This window comes from Galendromus occidentalis, unplaced genomic scaffold (genome assembly GCF_000255335.2).
Source record: "Galendromus occidentalis unplaced genomic scaffold, Mocc_1.1 scf7180000077083, whole genome shotgun sequence".
Lineage (NCBI taxonomy): Eukaryota > Metazoa > Arthropoda > Arachnida > Mesostigmata > Phytoseiidae > Galendromus > Galendromus occidentalis.
In genome coordinates, this window is record NW_003805071.1 from 153,681 (window position 1) to 168,649 (window position 14,969).

A 14,969-nucleotide genomic window follows, 5' to 3' on the forward strand; every position below is an offset into this window, starting at 1 on the left:
CTAAGCCATACACCTAGGAATCGAAAAGGGAAGAATTTTTCCCGAAAGGATGAAGGTTTCATTGACTATCCGAGACTACAATTCCTACCCGGTTCCGCTAGGGTCTGACGAGCGATCCGAATACCCTCTGGTTCTTGCGAAAGGAGCGCTTTCCCGTACAAAGGAGTCCTGACTATGACAGAAACTTACCGATTGAGGCTTAGCATAGATGAATTCATCTGGCGCGTCCAATGCATTCGACCACCAAGGGTTCTCGGAGGCCCTAACAAAGCTCACGATAGCGCATGAAAACGTGAATATTTGCCCTGCGGCGAGCATCGTGGGGACAAGCTGGTAAAGCGTTTTCCGGAAGGCAAGAGAGAGCCAATGATCTGATGACCCAATCCTTCTTCACATTCCGGAACAGACAGGATCTCTAAAGGTAGCTCGATGAACGCTGCGGACCGTCTTCGAGTCTTGCACCCTGTCGCCGCTTCGCGGAGAAAAGAGCTATCCAGGCGGAGTGCGGATCCCGAATCTTCCTGAACCGGTTGCCTACCCGTGAGCAACTCGCACAACCATTTTTAACCGGAGCACGCGCGCACCGAACTGGCAAAAGGATGAACACCTACTGGCTTCTAGTTAGCTTCGCATACCTCAGCTATTCGCCGACGGCAAGAGACTCATTTGTGTGGGACGAACACATTTGCATCAGAAACGAGCTTCCCGATAGCCGCTGTGGACCCCACTCCTAACAAATGCAGACTGGCCGGAAGAGAACTTTTCTGTACTTCTATTGTTTACGATGGTTTTCAAGGTGATCTTCAACTTCTAACGAAGAAGCGATGCGCAGCGGCGAGCTTGGCCGCTCAAGCTACCCTCAGGATGATCTGCTCCACATAACCGGCGAGGAGGAATTCCCACATGCAGCCCCGATTCGGTGAAAACGGGCAGACGGTATCCAGTATTTTTTTTGAATGACAGATAATGCGTCCGCGTCGGTTTTCCCGGCGACGATCCTATCGTTATGAAGCGGCGGGGTGTGTCCGCTAAGGAATATCTGACCTCATACACTTCTGGCCGAAGATAATAAGGAGAGTCTCTCCCACCAAGGCCATGTCAGAAGCGCAGCAGTGAGATATTGACCGGAGAAACAGTTTCATCGAAAAATAAGACTTGTTTTTATTGGACGTTTCCCTGTGCCTTTGAATACCTACTGTATGAAGAGCTTCGGTATCCCCCGACACTCACGGATCAGATATCATTTTTTCTTCGGCAGGAAAATCTATCAGTTGGACGTGCTCTGCTCTGGCGATTCGAAAGTAATCCTATCTGGAGGACAGCAAGCTGACCACTCATTCTCAGTGAGCTAGCGAGATCTCAGAGCCAATTCCAGAGGCGCAGACATCGAGCTCTTTGACCTCCATCTGATTCGCGCTATCATACGCAATCGGAAGTCTGTCAGAAAGCTAGATTCATTTTTTCCAGGCAGAATAGTCTATTGAGAAACTCTGAAATGGCGCTTTCTAGACTCTGTCGGGAGAAGGCCAGGTGGACCGTGCGAGAATGGGGCGCAGGCGGACCCATAGATATACTCATCACTCATTACGGACGATTATTCGATAAAATCTTCGACATTTTTTGGCATGTGAGACGAAATAGGATGAGTAAACTATTCACAGTTTTTCCTCGTGTAGAAATCCACATCGCTCTCCACACAAGACGCTGCACGACAATTGCAGAATCGGAGAAATCCGTGTCGACGACTACTATGACCGCTTTATTACATCGTAAGCTCGTTGCGTAAGAGCTCGATAACCGGCGACGACACCAATGTGTGGAAGCCGATCGGAACTCCATTCTTCTCGACGCCATGAGTCTTCCGTTTGTGGAAGTTCCTTGTTCCTGCCTGCGCGAATCTCTTATGGCAGATCTCGCATTTGAAGGGTTTTTCTCCTATTGGAATGAAAAGAACAATTCAACTTTTCGGGAAAGCTCACTCCTAAGTAAGATCAGATATTTCTGTGTCTACGTCGGGACGACCACGATTCGGGAAATTAAGTAGATCGCAGCGTCATCGAAATAATCCTAGAAGGAATCCAGGCAGTTTTTGGCCCGAATTTCTGCTGTAATTAACACTGTGCGAAAATTTGGCGAGACTTCAAGGATACAAGCTGTTTCACATGTAGAAGAGCCTTTACTGGCGAGGGAATGCAAGATTGTCTGCCAGATGGGCGCTAGTTCTGTCCGCGACGCTCTTGAAAAAATCGCGAATGAGCCGTCTAAAACTCGCTGAAAAATGATCCAGCGCGGTCGCAGAGATGAGCGATCGGCATTGCCAATCCGAGTTTCAGGCAAAGTTCGTCGCGTCGGATCGCTCCGGCGGCCCGAGTGGAATGAATGGCTGGATGCCGACATCCCTGAGGCATTCATGTTGCATGACAGGACCCCGAGAACCTCACCGATTCGAGGTTTGAGAGTAGGATTTAGCCTGCCGATACTGGGATTCTTCAGGCTAAAGGGAACCAAAAAGAAATTGCCTCTCGTACCTGTATGGATTCGCATGTGCTCGGTTAGATGATGCTTCAGACTGAAGCTCTTAGTGCATATGTCACATTGATGATTCCTGCTCGAGTCGCAGCGTTTACTGTATGCGACATCGATTGGCGACGGATATAGAGCCTGTAGAGGAATGAACGAAACTTGGTAATCGTATATGGGCCGCACTAGCTCGAAATTCGGTGTCTCGGTCGTACTCACGTTGCTTTGATGCATGATGTCCTCGCGTGGGGCTTTGACATGATTTTCAAGACGATCTTGATAGGAAGCATACTGCCGATTGAGGTACACATTCATCCGGGCATCTGCGGGGCAAACCATTTTCATGATTAAGATCCTCGGAGGGTGATTTCTCGCTCGTACCCGATTTAAGGAAGGGGTGCTTCGTTCGAGAGACATCTTTTTATTCGCCGGAAGCATGTAGCTTCCTCGCATATTAGCGCCGAGAGTCGTCTGAAGTCGCGAAGGTCATGCCTTATAGCTTCAGCAAGCGTCACGAAGGGGAATTCCCCGGAACTCTGACGGCTCCATATGGAATCTGGAAGGAAACTCGTGTTAACTTTGATGGTCGAAACACCTTGGTAGATTCAACTCGAATTGTCTGGCCCCGTGTCCAGAGAGGCAAAGCTTTGGTGTGATTTCTCCGATCGCTCCGTAGACTGGCGAAACATCCTCGCCGACCAGTAACATCGACGGTATCTGAAAAAAATAATAATAATGATAGAAGCTAGAAAAATCCATGGTAGGCTTGATTGGCCCCTCCTCCTTGGAATGTTACCGGTCGGATGCTGATTGTTCTCAACGTGTGAGGTCTATGCGGATAAATCTCTCGCCCGTCACTAATTCTACTGGAAACTCACTCACTTCGGCAGTCATTCAGCCGCTTGTTTATCTCTCTCGGGCGACAAATGCGAATGTGCGCTTACGGAATCCATTCTTTCTCTTGGAAATCCCGCCGGGAGAGACAGCCATGAATCAGTCCGGAGGAAAATCGAGAATCGGGAGCATTCTATTCAGGTAAGAGAGCCACCTGACTTGCGGCTGATTGCTGGGGATCGGAAACTCGCATTGCTTTCGCGGTCATTGGCTCTCGAGAAGAAGCGTAGAACGAGTTTGTCAAGTGAGAGTAAAATTTGGCAGGTGTGACCCCTGCGAGATATCCTCTTTTCGATGATTCCCGCGTTTTACTGGCTTCATGGCCATGGAATTATTCGTCAACTATGTGCATGGATATGAGCCTGTCGGAAAATTGAATAAGGGAAGTGGTCTCATGAGTCCGGAGGAGATTCGCTCATCGTGCTGTCGGACCGGTGACCGGTCTGAATCATTTCGCGATTTTTGAGTCTCCATGACCCCGAGCATCGCTCGATGGTAAGGCTTATTCTTCACAGAGCGCTGACAGGGAGCGCAGAATAAACGCAGAGAGGTATTTTGGTTGGCCAAAGAATAGATAGCTCCAGAAGCTGGTCGAGAGAAACATCGCCACGCTAGAATCTATCGAAAACCGCACGTATCCAAGACAGTCCTGAAGAACCCAGGTTCCAGAAAACTGAGAGCTATTCACCCACGAATTCTCCCTTTGGTGATTGGAGGAGAAGCGGAAACTTTGGCGGAGCGAGCGACTTCCAGAAAATATCAAAAAAATATCCAAGGTGCTTAAGTCGCTGATTTCAGCTGTTGCATTCGGGTGAATAATCTGCACATCCCGAATAGCTGAGAGAGTTCAAAGTTGCTCACACTGCGCGAGCGAATGAAAGAGCGAGCTTGTCACTAAAAGCGCTAACAAGAACCGCAAGGGCGAAATTTTGCGGCGTTTCCAAGAAACATCCTAATGACTTCAGGTACCTCAGCAAGGCAGGCTACAGCGACGGCTTGCCTGAGGTCAAGAGCCACGAATTATCAGCATCTGACACTCTTCAAAAGCCGTCTTTTGATAGTAGTGGCTTTCTGACTTTCGAATGAGCACCCGGAATCGAAAGCGCTGTCCCCGTATGCTCGACCTTGAGATTCGCATCCCTCGTTGCTTCTTTCATTCCTGTCGGGCGAAGTTCCACGGATACCCAGGCCGAATGCGCCGGAGACTTGTCCGTCTCGGCCGCCCTCGAATCATATGTATCATAATTCTTAGGCACATGGACGCGGACATCGCTCGATGACTCTAGGCTGCGCTGAGCCGTCATATGACTCTCCAACGTATAGCGTTAGGAATCGAAGGAGGACGGATGTTCCTAGTTTTGAATCAGATGACCGCACTTCTACCATGCGAAATATAATCGCGTTCGTCGAGACTCCTGGAGGGCCTCTCTTCCTCTTAATGTGAAGTCATACGGTGGACTCACATGATCCCCCGCCAGCTCTAGGGCACAGATCGATCACGTTCTTCTTCTGAATACGCGAGATCACCTGAGAGGCGGACGCCGGATCGCGGCTTTCGCTGAGGGGAATTCGTTCAATGCACTCAAGGGATCAACGCTGATTCGAAACAAGCAAGGAGCTGTTCCAACTGCGGAGATATTTGTCAGCGCAATAACTGAGTATAAGTCAGCTGTCATCTAATGGTAAATGATTCTTGGATTCCGATCAAATAATTCAATCTCGGCTATAAGCGAGGAGCGATGTCGCGAGCGAATCATTGTCGAGCCGTGATCACAGCCGGAACTCACTGACTAACAGAGACGTCCGAAGCGTTCGTAAACAACCTCTCGTGATCATCTCAATAAACTTGAGCTCAGGACGTCGCAATAACCGCGCGCAATTGATGGCAATGAAGCAGGAGTTCTCGGCTCGCACTATTTTCGGGCGATTCATTGGATGGCATCCAGTCATGTCCGAATGAAATTCACCGATTGAGCGTCACAACATCGAACACACAGCAGCGCATGCTATAGAAAGCGGAGTGTACTCGGATAGAGTTGGACTCGAGTGCGGTTCGAGCTCTCCGTGTTGCTCCAGGGGTAGTTGGATGCGAGTTGGCCTCGTTGGACCCGTGGTTCGAGAGCGCCCGCGACTCCCTCCATCCCTTGCGCCAACCTGCGACTAGCCCATCGAGCTCTGGCTGATATGCCGCTCCGATTTTCACAGCACCAGCATGGAAGCCGGAAGAGTGTTTCAAGAAACTTTCCCTCCTGGATTCATTCGGGACAGGGGTTTGAGAATGTGGCCTTCGAATTCCGGAGGCGGAATTATCGACGAAACTCACCCTCGAAAGTATGCCTCGAAACGACACTTGGGGTCAGAACTCCCACTGACAATAGAGACTTCTCAACACATAATAAAAGATCGTCCCGCAATTCGGGGTTGACTTGGTCAACGCTGGGATCGCTTATCGTAATCGTCAAGAAGTTAGCGAATGGGCTTTGTTTGAAGTACATCTATCCTACGAAACAACGTTTGAGTCATTGAGGTAGGACGAAAACTATCTGACTGCCGGGTGACCATTGCTGGTCCCTAAATTCTTCGTCCCAAAGAGACGAAGCTTCCACGAAGAATATTTCAGATGATGACCCTCAGCGAGTATCCTTTCGAACATTTTCCTTTTATTGAATGGTGTTTGTACATGACTATGTAACTCCGCGCTTCGAACAACCCATCGGCGCGCAGAATGAATTTACCAACCGAAACCTGAGTCAGAAGAGGAACCGCTCGAGTGATGTGACGATTTGTCTGATCCACCGGAGCCATAACCACCGGATCCGTGCTGTATTTGTACAGTGGCTTCTTTGACGTCTTGAACCACGAACACCTAGCGAGGCAGAAGAACCATACTTGTACCCGACATCACAGGAATAGTATCGATAAGCTCGACTAAGACCGCATACTCGGAGGCCGGTAAATGCTCCGATTTACCTTAGCTTGCTTTCCACCTGAAGACCCAAGATTGGAACCGTGGTGGGAGCCTGCGCTTGGACCGTGAGACCCTCCGTGAGATCCCCCGTGAGATCCCCCGTGAGATCCCCCGTGAGATCCCCCGTGAGATCCCCCGTGAGATCCTCCGTGAGATCCCCCGTGAGATCCTCCGTGAGATCCACCATGGGATCCTCCGCTGGCTGAGTTGAAGGAGTTTCCAGATTTGAATTCCACGGTAGCGTGCTTGATATCCTCAATCACCAGCACCTGGATAGATCGTATCGTCGTCAGATGAGACGTTTACACAAGCGGAAGTCCGCTTCACACCGCATAGTCGCCCCAAAGGGTATGAGGACCGCATGATATCCGGTTTCCCATCCGCAAGACTCAATTTCTGGTGTCTCTGATTTCGCTCATCGTCCTCTGCCCCGGGAATACTGCTATCCCTCATCCCAACGCTAAAAGGAGCTCGTTGAAACCGACCTCTGCTCGCTGACTCCCCCCGGTGGGCACATATTTTTTCTGAGGCGTCCGCATAGGGACGGATTTCTGCGCCGGAACGTGCTCTATAATGGCTTCCTTGATGTTTTTGACAAAGAGAATCTGCCGAACCGACGCCTTGTGTGAAGAACGCGATGGCTCCAGAGGTCGGACTCGAGCTGATTCCATTTTTAGGAGAACCTCGTTATCACGAACTCGGATATACTTGACACAGCGGATCGAGGGCTCGGTCCCAGATAAGCCTAAGGTCTTGGATGCCACGCGACCCGGCTGTGGCGGACCCAATGATGGACTTTCGGATATCAAAGAGTCATTCCCAGGCCCCGTTCCCATTCCTTCCCATGCTAATCAAATCTGTTCCAACGAACTTGCTCAGCGGGTTGGAAAATCGGAAGCGATAGCCTATTGGAAGATTCGCAAGCTTTTTCGCCCTAATGCGCGTAGTGAGCGAGGCTGCGATGTCATTCCCGATAATTTTCACGCTCCATTCCGATTCAGAAGCCCTCTTCGGATAAAACGGAGTCCGGATGTAAGGAGCCGTTTCGGCTGGTTCCATCGGAACCCTTATGACCAGGATCTACTGTATAAGAATTTCGGCGATGATTCGCCCTCATATTACCTTTCCTTGAGTCGAGCTCCCGTGACCGCCTCCGTATGAGCCGCCGTGACCACCTCCGTATGAGCCGCCGTGACCACCTCCGGATGAGCCGCCATGACCACCTCCGAAGGACCCGCCGTGACCACCCCCATAGGAACCGCCGTGACCACCCCCATAGGAGCCGCCGTGACCACCCCCATAGGAACCGCCGTGACCACCCCCGTGGGAGCTGCCGTGACTATTTCCGCTTGAACCGCTGTGACCACCTCCGTAGGAACCTCCGTGGCCGCCTCCGTAGGAACCTCCGTGGCCGCCTCCGTAGGAACCTCCGTGGCCGCCCCCATGAGAGCTGCCGTGGCCGCTTCCGTAGGACCCTCCATGCGACCCTCCTTGTTGACCTGCGGGAGCATGTTCAATCGTCGCGTCGCGCACACTCTGCACGACGAACACCTGGAGAATCACTCGAATTGATTAATCATGGGAGCGAGCACGCCGAGGTGGGAATCGATCGACACGCTTCTCGTAGCGAAAACCCTCACGGAACCCACTTTCGCTTGGCCGGAGATCCCTTGGCTGGGACGGGCACCGCCATGTCCTGCCGCGTTCCCACCGGTCTGCCATCCGTTATTACTGTTCTGCGGAGCGGAATTCGATTGTTGCCAACCACCTCCGTGATTCTGGGAACCAGCAGCTGATTGGGGAGAGCCGTATTGAATAATTCCATGCTTCACGTCCTGTACTACGTATACCTGCAAGAAGAGTTGTGTCGAAACCATATCAAGGCTTGCCATCTGACATGGTTCATTCCGTGTTGCGATGATGTGTGACATTCTGATACAACTCACTTTTCCTTGCCCGCCGATGGAACCTTGACTCTTCGAGCTGTGACCAAAGTTTTGTGATCCGCCGGAGTTCTGTTGCGCCCAACCATTGGAGTTCTGTTTCGGTCCCTGGTCGCTCCAGCCCTGGCTCTGACTCGGTCCTTGACTCCAACCTCCACCGAAAGAGCTGCCCGACGACTGGCCTCCGCTCGGCCATCCGAAGTTGGAATCTTGCTGAGGCTGAGACCAGCCTCCCGAGGGAGCAGCATTCGCTGATCCGTGCTGCAAAGTTCGCTCCTTGAGACATTCTATGGTATTATATGAGTCTCTGAGAAAATAACACGAGACGCTTCCCAGCAAGCAGGTGTAATTATGAGCGAAGCCTCCCACTGCGGCTCCGATAATGATGATTTTCTTGCGACAGTTCTGACTTTGCCCCAAGGCTGATGAAGCTTGTCCGACGACTGATGAATGAATGAAATCGGAACGGAACGTTTGTGGACACTACCGAGCCCACTGACCGAAGTGCCGATTCATAACGTGAACGTGCTGCCACCCACGACGACGATTCTTACTTGATGGGTTTGGCCGATGTTCGCGTGTCCGCCGACTGCTGAACCATGTCCTCCAGAATGGCCTTGACCATTTTCTTGACCGGTCTTCAGAATGAGTACGGATCCTTTCTTGAAACCGTCCGAAGAAGCTCCCGAGCTGGAGCTGTGGTATCCTCCGCTCGAGCCGCCGAATCCACCGGAGCTGTCACCGTGACCACCGAAACCACCACCGCCGCCTCCATGGAAGTTGCCCGAACCATGACCTCCAGATTGCCCTCCGAAACCGTTATCCGACGAGCCACCGAGGAATCCCGCGCAGCAGGAGCTCGCTAACAAGGTCACGATCACCTAAAAACCAGAATTCCACCGTGTAATTCACACGCTCAGGAGTCCGATTGAAACACTTGAATGCCGGAGAGACATCTCAGATACATTCACTTACGAATAGTCTCATGTTCGATTCGTGAGCTTAGTCCGTTATGACGCTCTGCCGCGACTTTATAGCTGGAGTCAAGCCGTACCCTTCTTTCCATCTGTGAGAACCGTCGGCGAAGACAACACTGATCAACGAGCCGCTAAAGTGTTCACCGGGGAAGTCTGAGGGATCCCGACAAAGGGACCTCACGCTTCGAGCCTGGGATGGACCATAGGGCAACAGATCAGATATCGGATTTCGATTTAAAATTCAAGGACGTCAACCGATTTGAATGGAAGCCTTCTTCGCTCTTCGAGGAGGAAGCGCAAGGCAACTTGCGTCGTGGTCATCTTTGAATATTGAATGTACATAGGTAGATACATACGAATCATTTTGAGTGGCAGCATCATGTGAAGGGAAAGTCGCAGTAGCTCTGAACTATTCTTCAAAATACAACTTCATCTGGAGAAACCCAAAGTGAATCTGAGTAAGAACAACCTCGTCCAACAATTATCCCTCCAGCAGGTGAATGAACTGACGGAATAGAAACCCTGCGTCTAGACGTTCGGCTCGAACTTCGAGGGTTCTGTGATGATGTTTTTTTTGTTTGCAGAACTTCGCTGAAGCCACCGCTCGTTTTCCGATGTCCACGGGGGGAATTGACGAAGAGGCTTCACGAGTCATTCCCCGACGTCAACTCCTCTTCTATCGTCTGGCGTGTCTGCAGAAATTCGAGCGAAATAATAGCGAAACCTTGCATGGGGGAGAGCATGTAGAATTTACCGAGAGGGACCCAGACGTGAACAATGATCAACGGGGGCTATCCGCGGTAGAGCTTACGTCCTACGGGCTTCAGAGGCATCAATTATAATTCGGAAAAGTAGTCTAGCGCCCATTTCAGCGAACAATTGTGAGAACTAGTTTCCGACAGCTCTATTCCTGAAGAGCTCGCTCATTCCTTGACTTGTCAATCGTAGACTGAAAGCTGCGTCGGGCTAATGGTGAATCTCGACCGTACACCTTCCGGACGACTCACTCCAAATTGAGGAGGTCGGGGCCCGGTTGGCAGTCTCATAATTTTTTCTTGTGGAACCGGAGCTGCCTCCGAGGAGAACGATATGGACTTGGCCCAGAACCGGCAACAGAGCACTGACGCTCGGTGGATGGCTCCAGTTCTTCCTTGGCCCCTCCATGAGGGATATCCCAAAGCTCCGATAGGACTGAAAGCTCGAGAAATCGTCTTTTCCTTTTCCATCGCTTGTGCAATTCTCTTGCTCGCGACAGTCGGAAGACACCCAGAGAACAATTTACCCCAACAGGTCAAAGCAGTAGCCGCCGGTGTGGATGTATCTATCGAACTGAACGAGCGATTTTCACGCAACATCTCGCAAAAAATGACAAGAACCGAAAGCGTTGGCCGAGCCAGCCGCAGGTAAATCTCACGTCAAGCTTCATGTCACCAAGCGAGAAGGCTGCTCCTGGATTCTTCTCGCATTGCGAATGAATAGTATCCCGTTAGGTCAGTAGTCAGACGTCTGTTTCCCCGACGGATCGGAATCGATTAGGTGCTCAGGGGAACTCATTACAACGAGCTCGATCCTCATTTCACAAGCCTCTCGGTAGACGAGGCAAGATGAAATCGGATTTTGAAAAATCGAGATTTTCTCAGTTTATCGGTAATGGTGGTGGAGGGAGGCATTTCTCCTTGAGCATGAACGAGAGCCCGAGCTTCGATCACAGACATGAGCGCTCTGTCCTGAATGGATTCGATCCGCATGATTTTCCGCTTGTTCGATAGAAAACCGACGATGTCACTGCGGGTGTGACTAATCGATGCATCTCGTTCGCCTGGCTCCCGGGATATCGCCAGAATCATGGTCGCCCATTGAACCGTTTTTTAAGCCGCTCGATCCCAAGTCCGGGTGAAAACTTGTTATGGTTCTTTCTTCGTATTATTGACATCATCGACATCTTGAGCCGAACCTTGTCGGGTCCAAGGGTCAACGAGGAATCCTAGCATGAAACCGTCATGACCATTTGGGAAGGTTTCGGCATCGAAATGCGTCAACGAGCGTCGCCATGAAACAAACTCTGAAAAAAAGTCGCAAAAGAAATGACTCTTTCTACACGAAATCCCATACATTTCGCTTGTCGAAATTGACAAAACACTGGAGCTTATTTGTACAGGGTTGATACCAGAAGTTGTGAAGGGAATCTTCAGGGTGCACCATTGTGCGAATATTTTCCAAGTTGGATTCGAAATCTCAGAATAGAAATCCTCCGGACAGAGAAAAGCTTCGAGGCAAAAATCTGGCAAGTTGAAGGTAACTAGGAACACTTTTTCATACAACATTGACCCCGGACGCCGCCTATCACGAATTCCGCGAATCGCGATAATTTCAAGATGAGTGCAGGATGAGCTCGAATTCTTTCTTTCTTTGATGAAGTGAACATCGAACAGACCCCCGAAATTTCATATCTGGCAATCGTTGCGGTCTGGCGACAATTTGCAGTGGGATGGATTGACGGCGTTGCTCAAAGATCCGCTGCCACGAAAGAAGGTGCGGTTTTCTCGGCTAAAACAGCAAGTTTTCATTTTGTTCGATTGAATAGGCGAGGGAAGCTTCGGAAAGCGAAGGAGCTCTATGGAGCATTTTTGTAATTAGGAACAATGGGTTGCCTTCCCGTTATACGTCTGTTTCCGAATCTCAGTCAGAATTGTTTTATCGGCTCAAGGGGAGCAAGGTCGGAAGATTTTTTCACGTGAGAATCTTTCTGGGCTGTACAGTATCGATCGTGTAGAGGTCCTGAAAGCATTGTGAAACAACGAAAAAGGTCTCTTGCCATCGATCATGACTCTGACTTTGAATAGCCGTCGATTTATCCGGATACAAGTCGAACAATCGCTTCCAGTTCGTGTATTCTCTTGTGTGGGTCCTCGTTGGGATTCTGAATTTCATCCAAAGGGATCCGGAGTCTATCAGTTGTCACTTTCATGAAGCGAAGATGACTTGCAGCATCTCCCCACCGTTCGAATGAAGTTCGGATTCGATATTTGCCAGGCGGAGGAGCTCTCTCGAAAGTTCCGATCGAGAGGCACCGACTGTACAGCACGCGAGAAACACGCAGCGCGATCCTGAGTCATTTGTTCGCGCCTGGTAGGAAGCTGAATGGGGATCTGTAGTTTTCCTTACGCCCTATCGGGTAAGATACGACGATTTCTGACTTCACCAAGGGATAACCCTGACCCTCCTGATTCTCTTCAGCAACAGAATCGGTGACGCCGAGTTCTTCTCCGGAACAGTCGCGAATCACACGAATAGCCACAGAAAATCTCTCGCAACTCATGATTATTCTGCTTGATTAGCTTTTTAATTCTATAAGCTCGTCCATTCGGTGAGTGGTATTCATTTCCCCATCGGAAACTCCCACCTACCGGAAATGCTCCAAGATTTTCCAGAGGATCGCATTGCGGAATAATTTTGATAGGGGTAAAGCGAAGATGCGGAATTCGGAAGCATTTAATTACGGAGAAGGAAGATTCGCGCTGGGGGAATGCAATTTAGTCGACCTGGGGACGCGGCAACGTCCAGTTTCTCTTCTGACGACATCCGAGATCCTTATCCAGTGCGCGATAATCGTTGAACGGGATTCGTACGGTTTCGAGGAATTCGAGAACAAGGGTCGGCGTTTCCGAGCAAGGGGGGAAAACAAGGGATTAAAGGTTTCCGAGGGTATGATTGCTTGAGATAACACTAAATCGAGCGGCGCGGCGTAAAGAGCCGGTTTGGGAAGGGTCATATGGAGGGTTCCGCTGCGTTCAAGAGAGTTTTCTCCCTTGATCTTTCGCTCATGACTGATTGGCTGACCGTGAAACAATGTCGAATATGAATTAATCGTCTGCCTCGAGTGTCAGCCGGATATAACGTGTGTATCCGAAATTTCCTCTCGGCTCATTTCAGTAATGATTCTGTCTTTGACCGTAGCCTGCATTTTCGTGGGAGTTTCTCCAGCTGCAGTCGATGCCCATGATGAGCACTGGGAGCTGTTCAAGCGCCAACACAACAAGACTTACCTCCAGAAACAAGATGTAGGTCGACGAGCGATCTTTGAGGCAAACATCAAGAAAATTAACGCGCATAACTTGCTGTACGACCTCGGACGCTCATCCTACCGTCTCGGTTTGAATGGATTCGCCGACATGGTGAGTTTGCAATCGATTCCTCATCCCAGAAGTCCGTATTCCCGGTGGTTCCCGCTCTCATGGCAAACACGAAACTCGTTTCCTATCGATGCTAATCCAAAAGCCAATCTCACCATGCAACGATTATGCATCGATGTCTGGCGCTGTTGCGGTGATGTTTCAATATTTTCAACATTTGCGTTCCAGACCCCGGATGAATTTGAAAAGTATCGGGGCACTCGTTTCGAGGCGAACGAGGCTCGTGTTTCGAAACTCCAGCATCGAGATAATCGCTCAATGCACGTTCCTGATACCGTGGACTGGCGAACTGAGGGTTACGTAACACCGGTCAAAAATCAAGGAGTTTGCGGCTCTTGTTGGGCGTTCTCAACGACCGGAGCCCTCGAAGGCCAGCATTTTAGGAGATCCGGTGATCTCGTGTCACTCTCCGAGCAAATGCTCGTCGACTGTTCTGCTGTTTACGGAAACGCTGGATGCAACGGAGGCTTAATGGACAACGCATTCAGGTTCATCAAAGACGCCGGCGGTTTGGAGACCGAAAAATCGTATCCGTACACAGGCAAGGATGGTACGTGCCATTTCGACGCCAGAGGAATCGGTGCGAAGCTCACGGGATTTGTGGACGTACCGTCCAGAGACGAGGAAGCTCTGAAAGAAGCTGCTGGAGTTGTGAGTCATCAGTCGCCATCAGCTGGTCGATAAGAATCCTTTTCGTAGTTCAATATCATCAGGCCGATCCCATTGTGAGACTTTCGGGTTCGTTTCATCCAGGTCGGGCCCGTTTCCGTAGCCATCGACGCCAGCGGGCAGAATTTCCAGTTTTACAAGGATGGAGTTTACGATGAAATCACATGCTCCTCAACATCATTGGACCACGGAGTTCTGGTTGTGGGTTATGGAACAACGAGGGACGGAAAGGTATAGGTCCCCTTATGAACATTATTCGATTGATCATCGTTCATGACATTCAGTTCTTGCTCCGCAGTGCGAGCAGGGACGGGGGCAATGCGTAAATGCTCGAATAATGACATGGGAAGTTATATTGAACTATTGCAGGATTATTGGCTCGTTAAAAATTCCTGGGGATCGTCTTGGGGCCAATCGGGATACATTCAGATGAGCCGAAACAAGGAAAACCAATGCGGCATCGCGACTATGGCCTCGTACCCCACAGTCTGAATGAGCAGAAGCGAAAAATAAAAATGCTCTCTGAGAGGTGTATTTATTTTTTCTTCGATTCGTATCGTTTTCTCGTCCTGAGGATCAGAGGGTCCTCTGTGTACGCTTCAATGAAACCATGGATGCAGCAATCGGTAGATCGCGGCAACTTCCGCGCCTTCGAAACTGCGTAAAAATCCTGGCAGCGCCCGATGGGTCAGTGACATTTCGAAAATTGAATCTCGTTTCCTTCATTCTCGCCATCCTTCGCGACGGCACTCTCGAAGCCCTTAGACTCTACAAGAGTACGAGCCTCGACGCAGTTGTCTGAATC

The 14,969-nt window shown here is 50.3% G+C and overlaps 1 protein-coding gene across 1 annotated transcript; it reads left to right on the plus strand.

The window, feature by feature from the left end:
* The first annotated feature begins 13,078 nt into the window (after positions 1-13,078).
* On the plus strand, positions 13,079-14,692 carry LOC100907841 (cathepsin L1). Its single transcript, XM_003740671.2, has 4 exons — positions 13,079-13,477; positions 13,664-14,146; positions 14,249-14,395; positions 14,534-14,692. The coding sequence occupies exons 1-4, from the start codon at positions 13,238-13,240 to the stop codon at positions 14,654-14,656; spliced, it is 993 nt and encodes a 330-aa protein (XP_003740719.1). The 5' UTR covers positions 13,079-13,237; the 3' UTR covers positions 14,657-14,692.
* Positions 14,693-14,969: the final 277 nt, after the last annotated feature.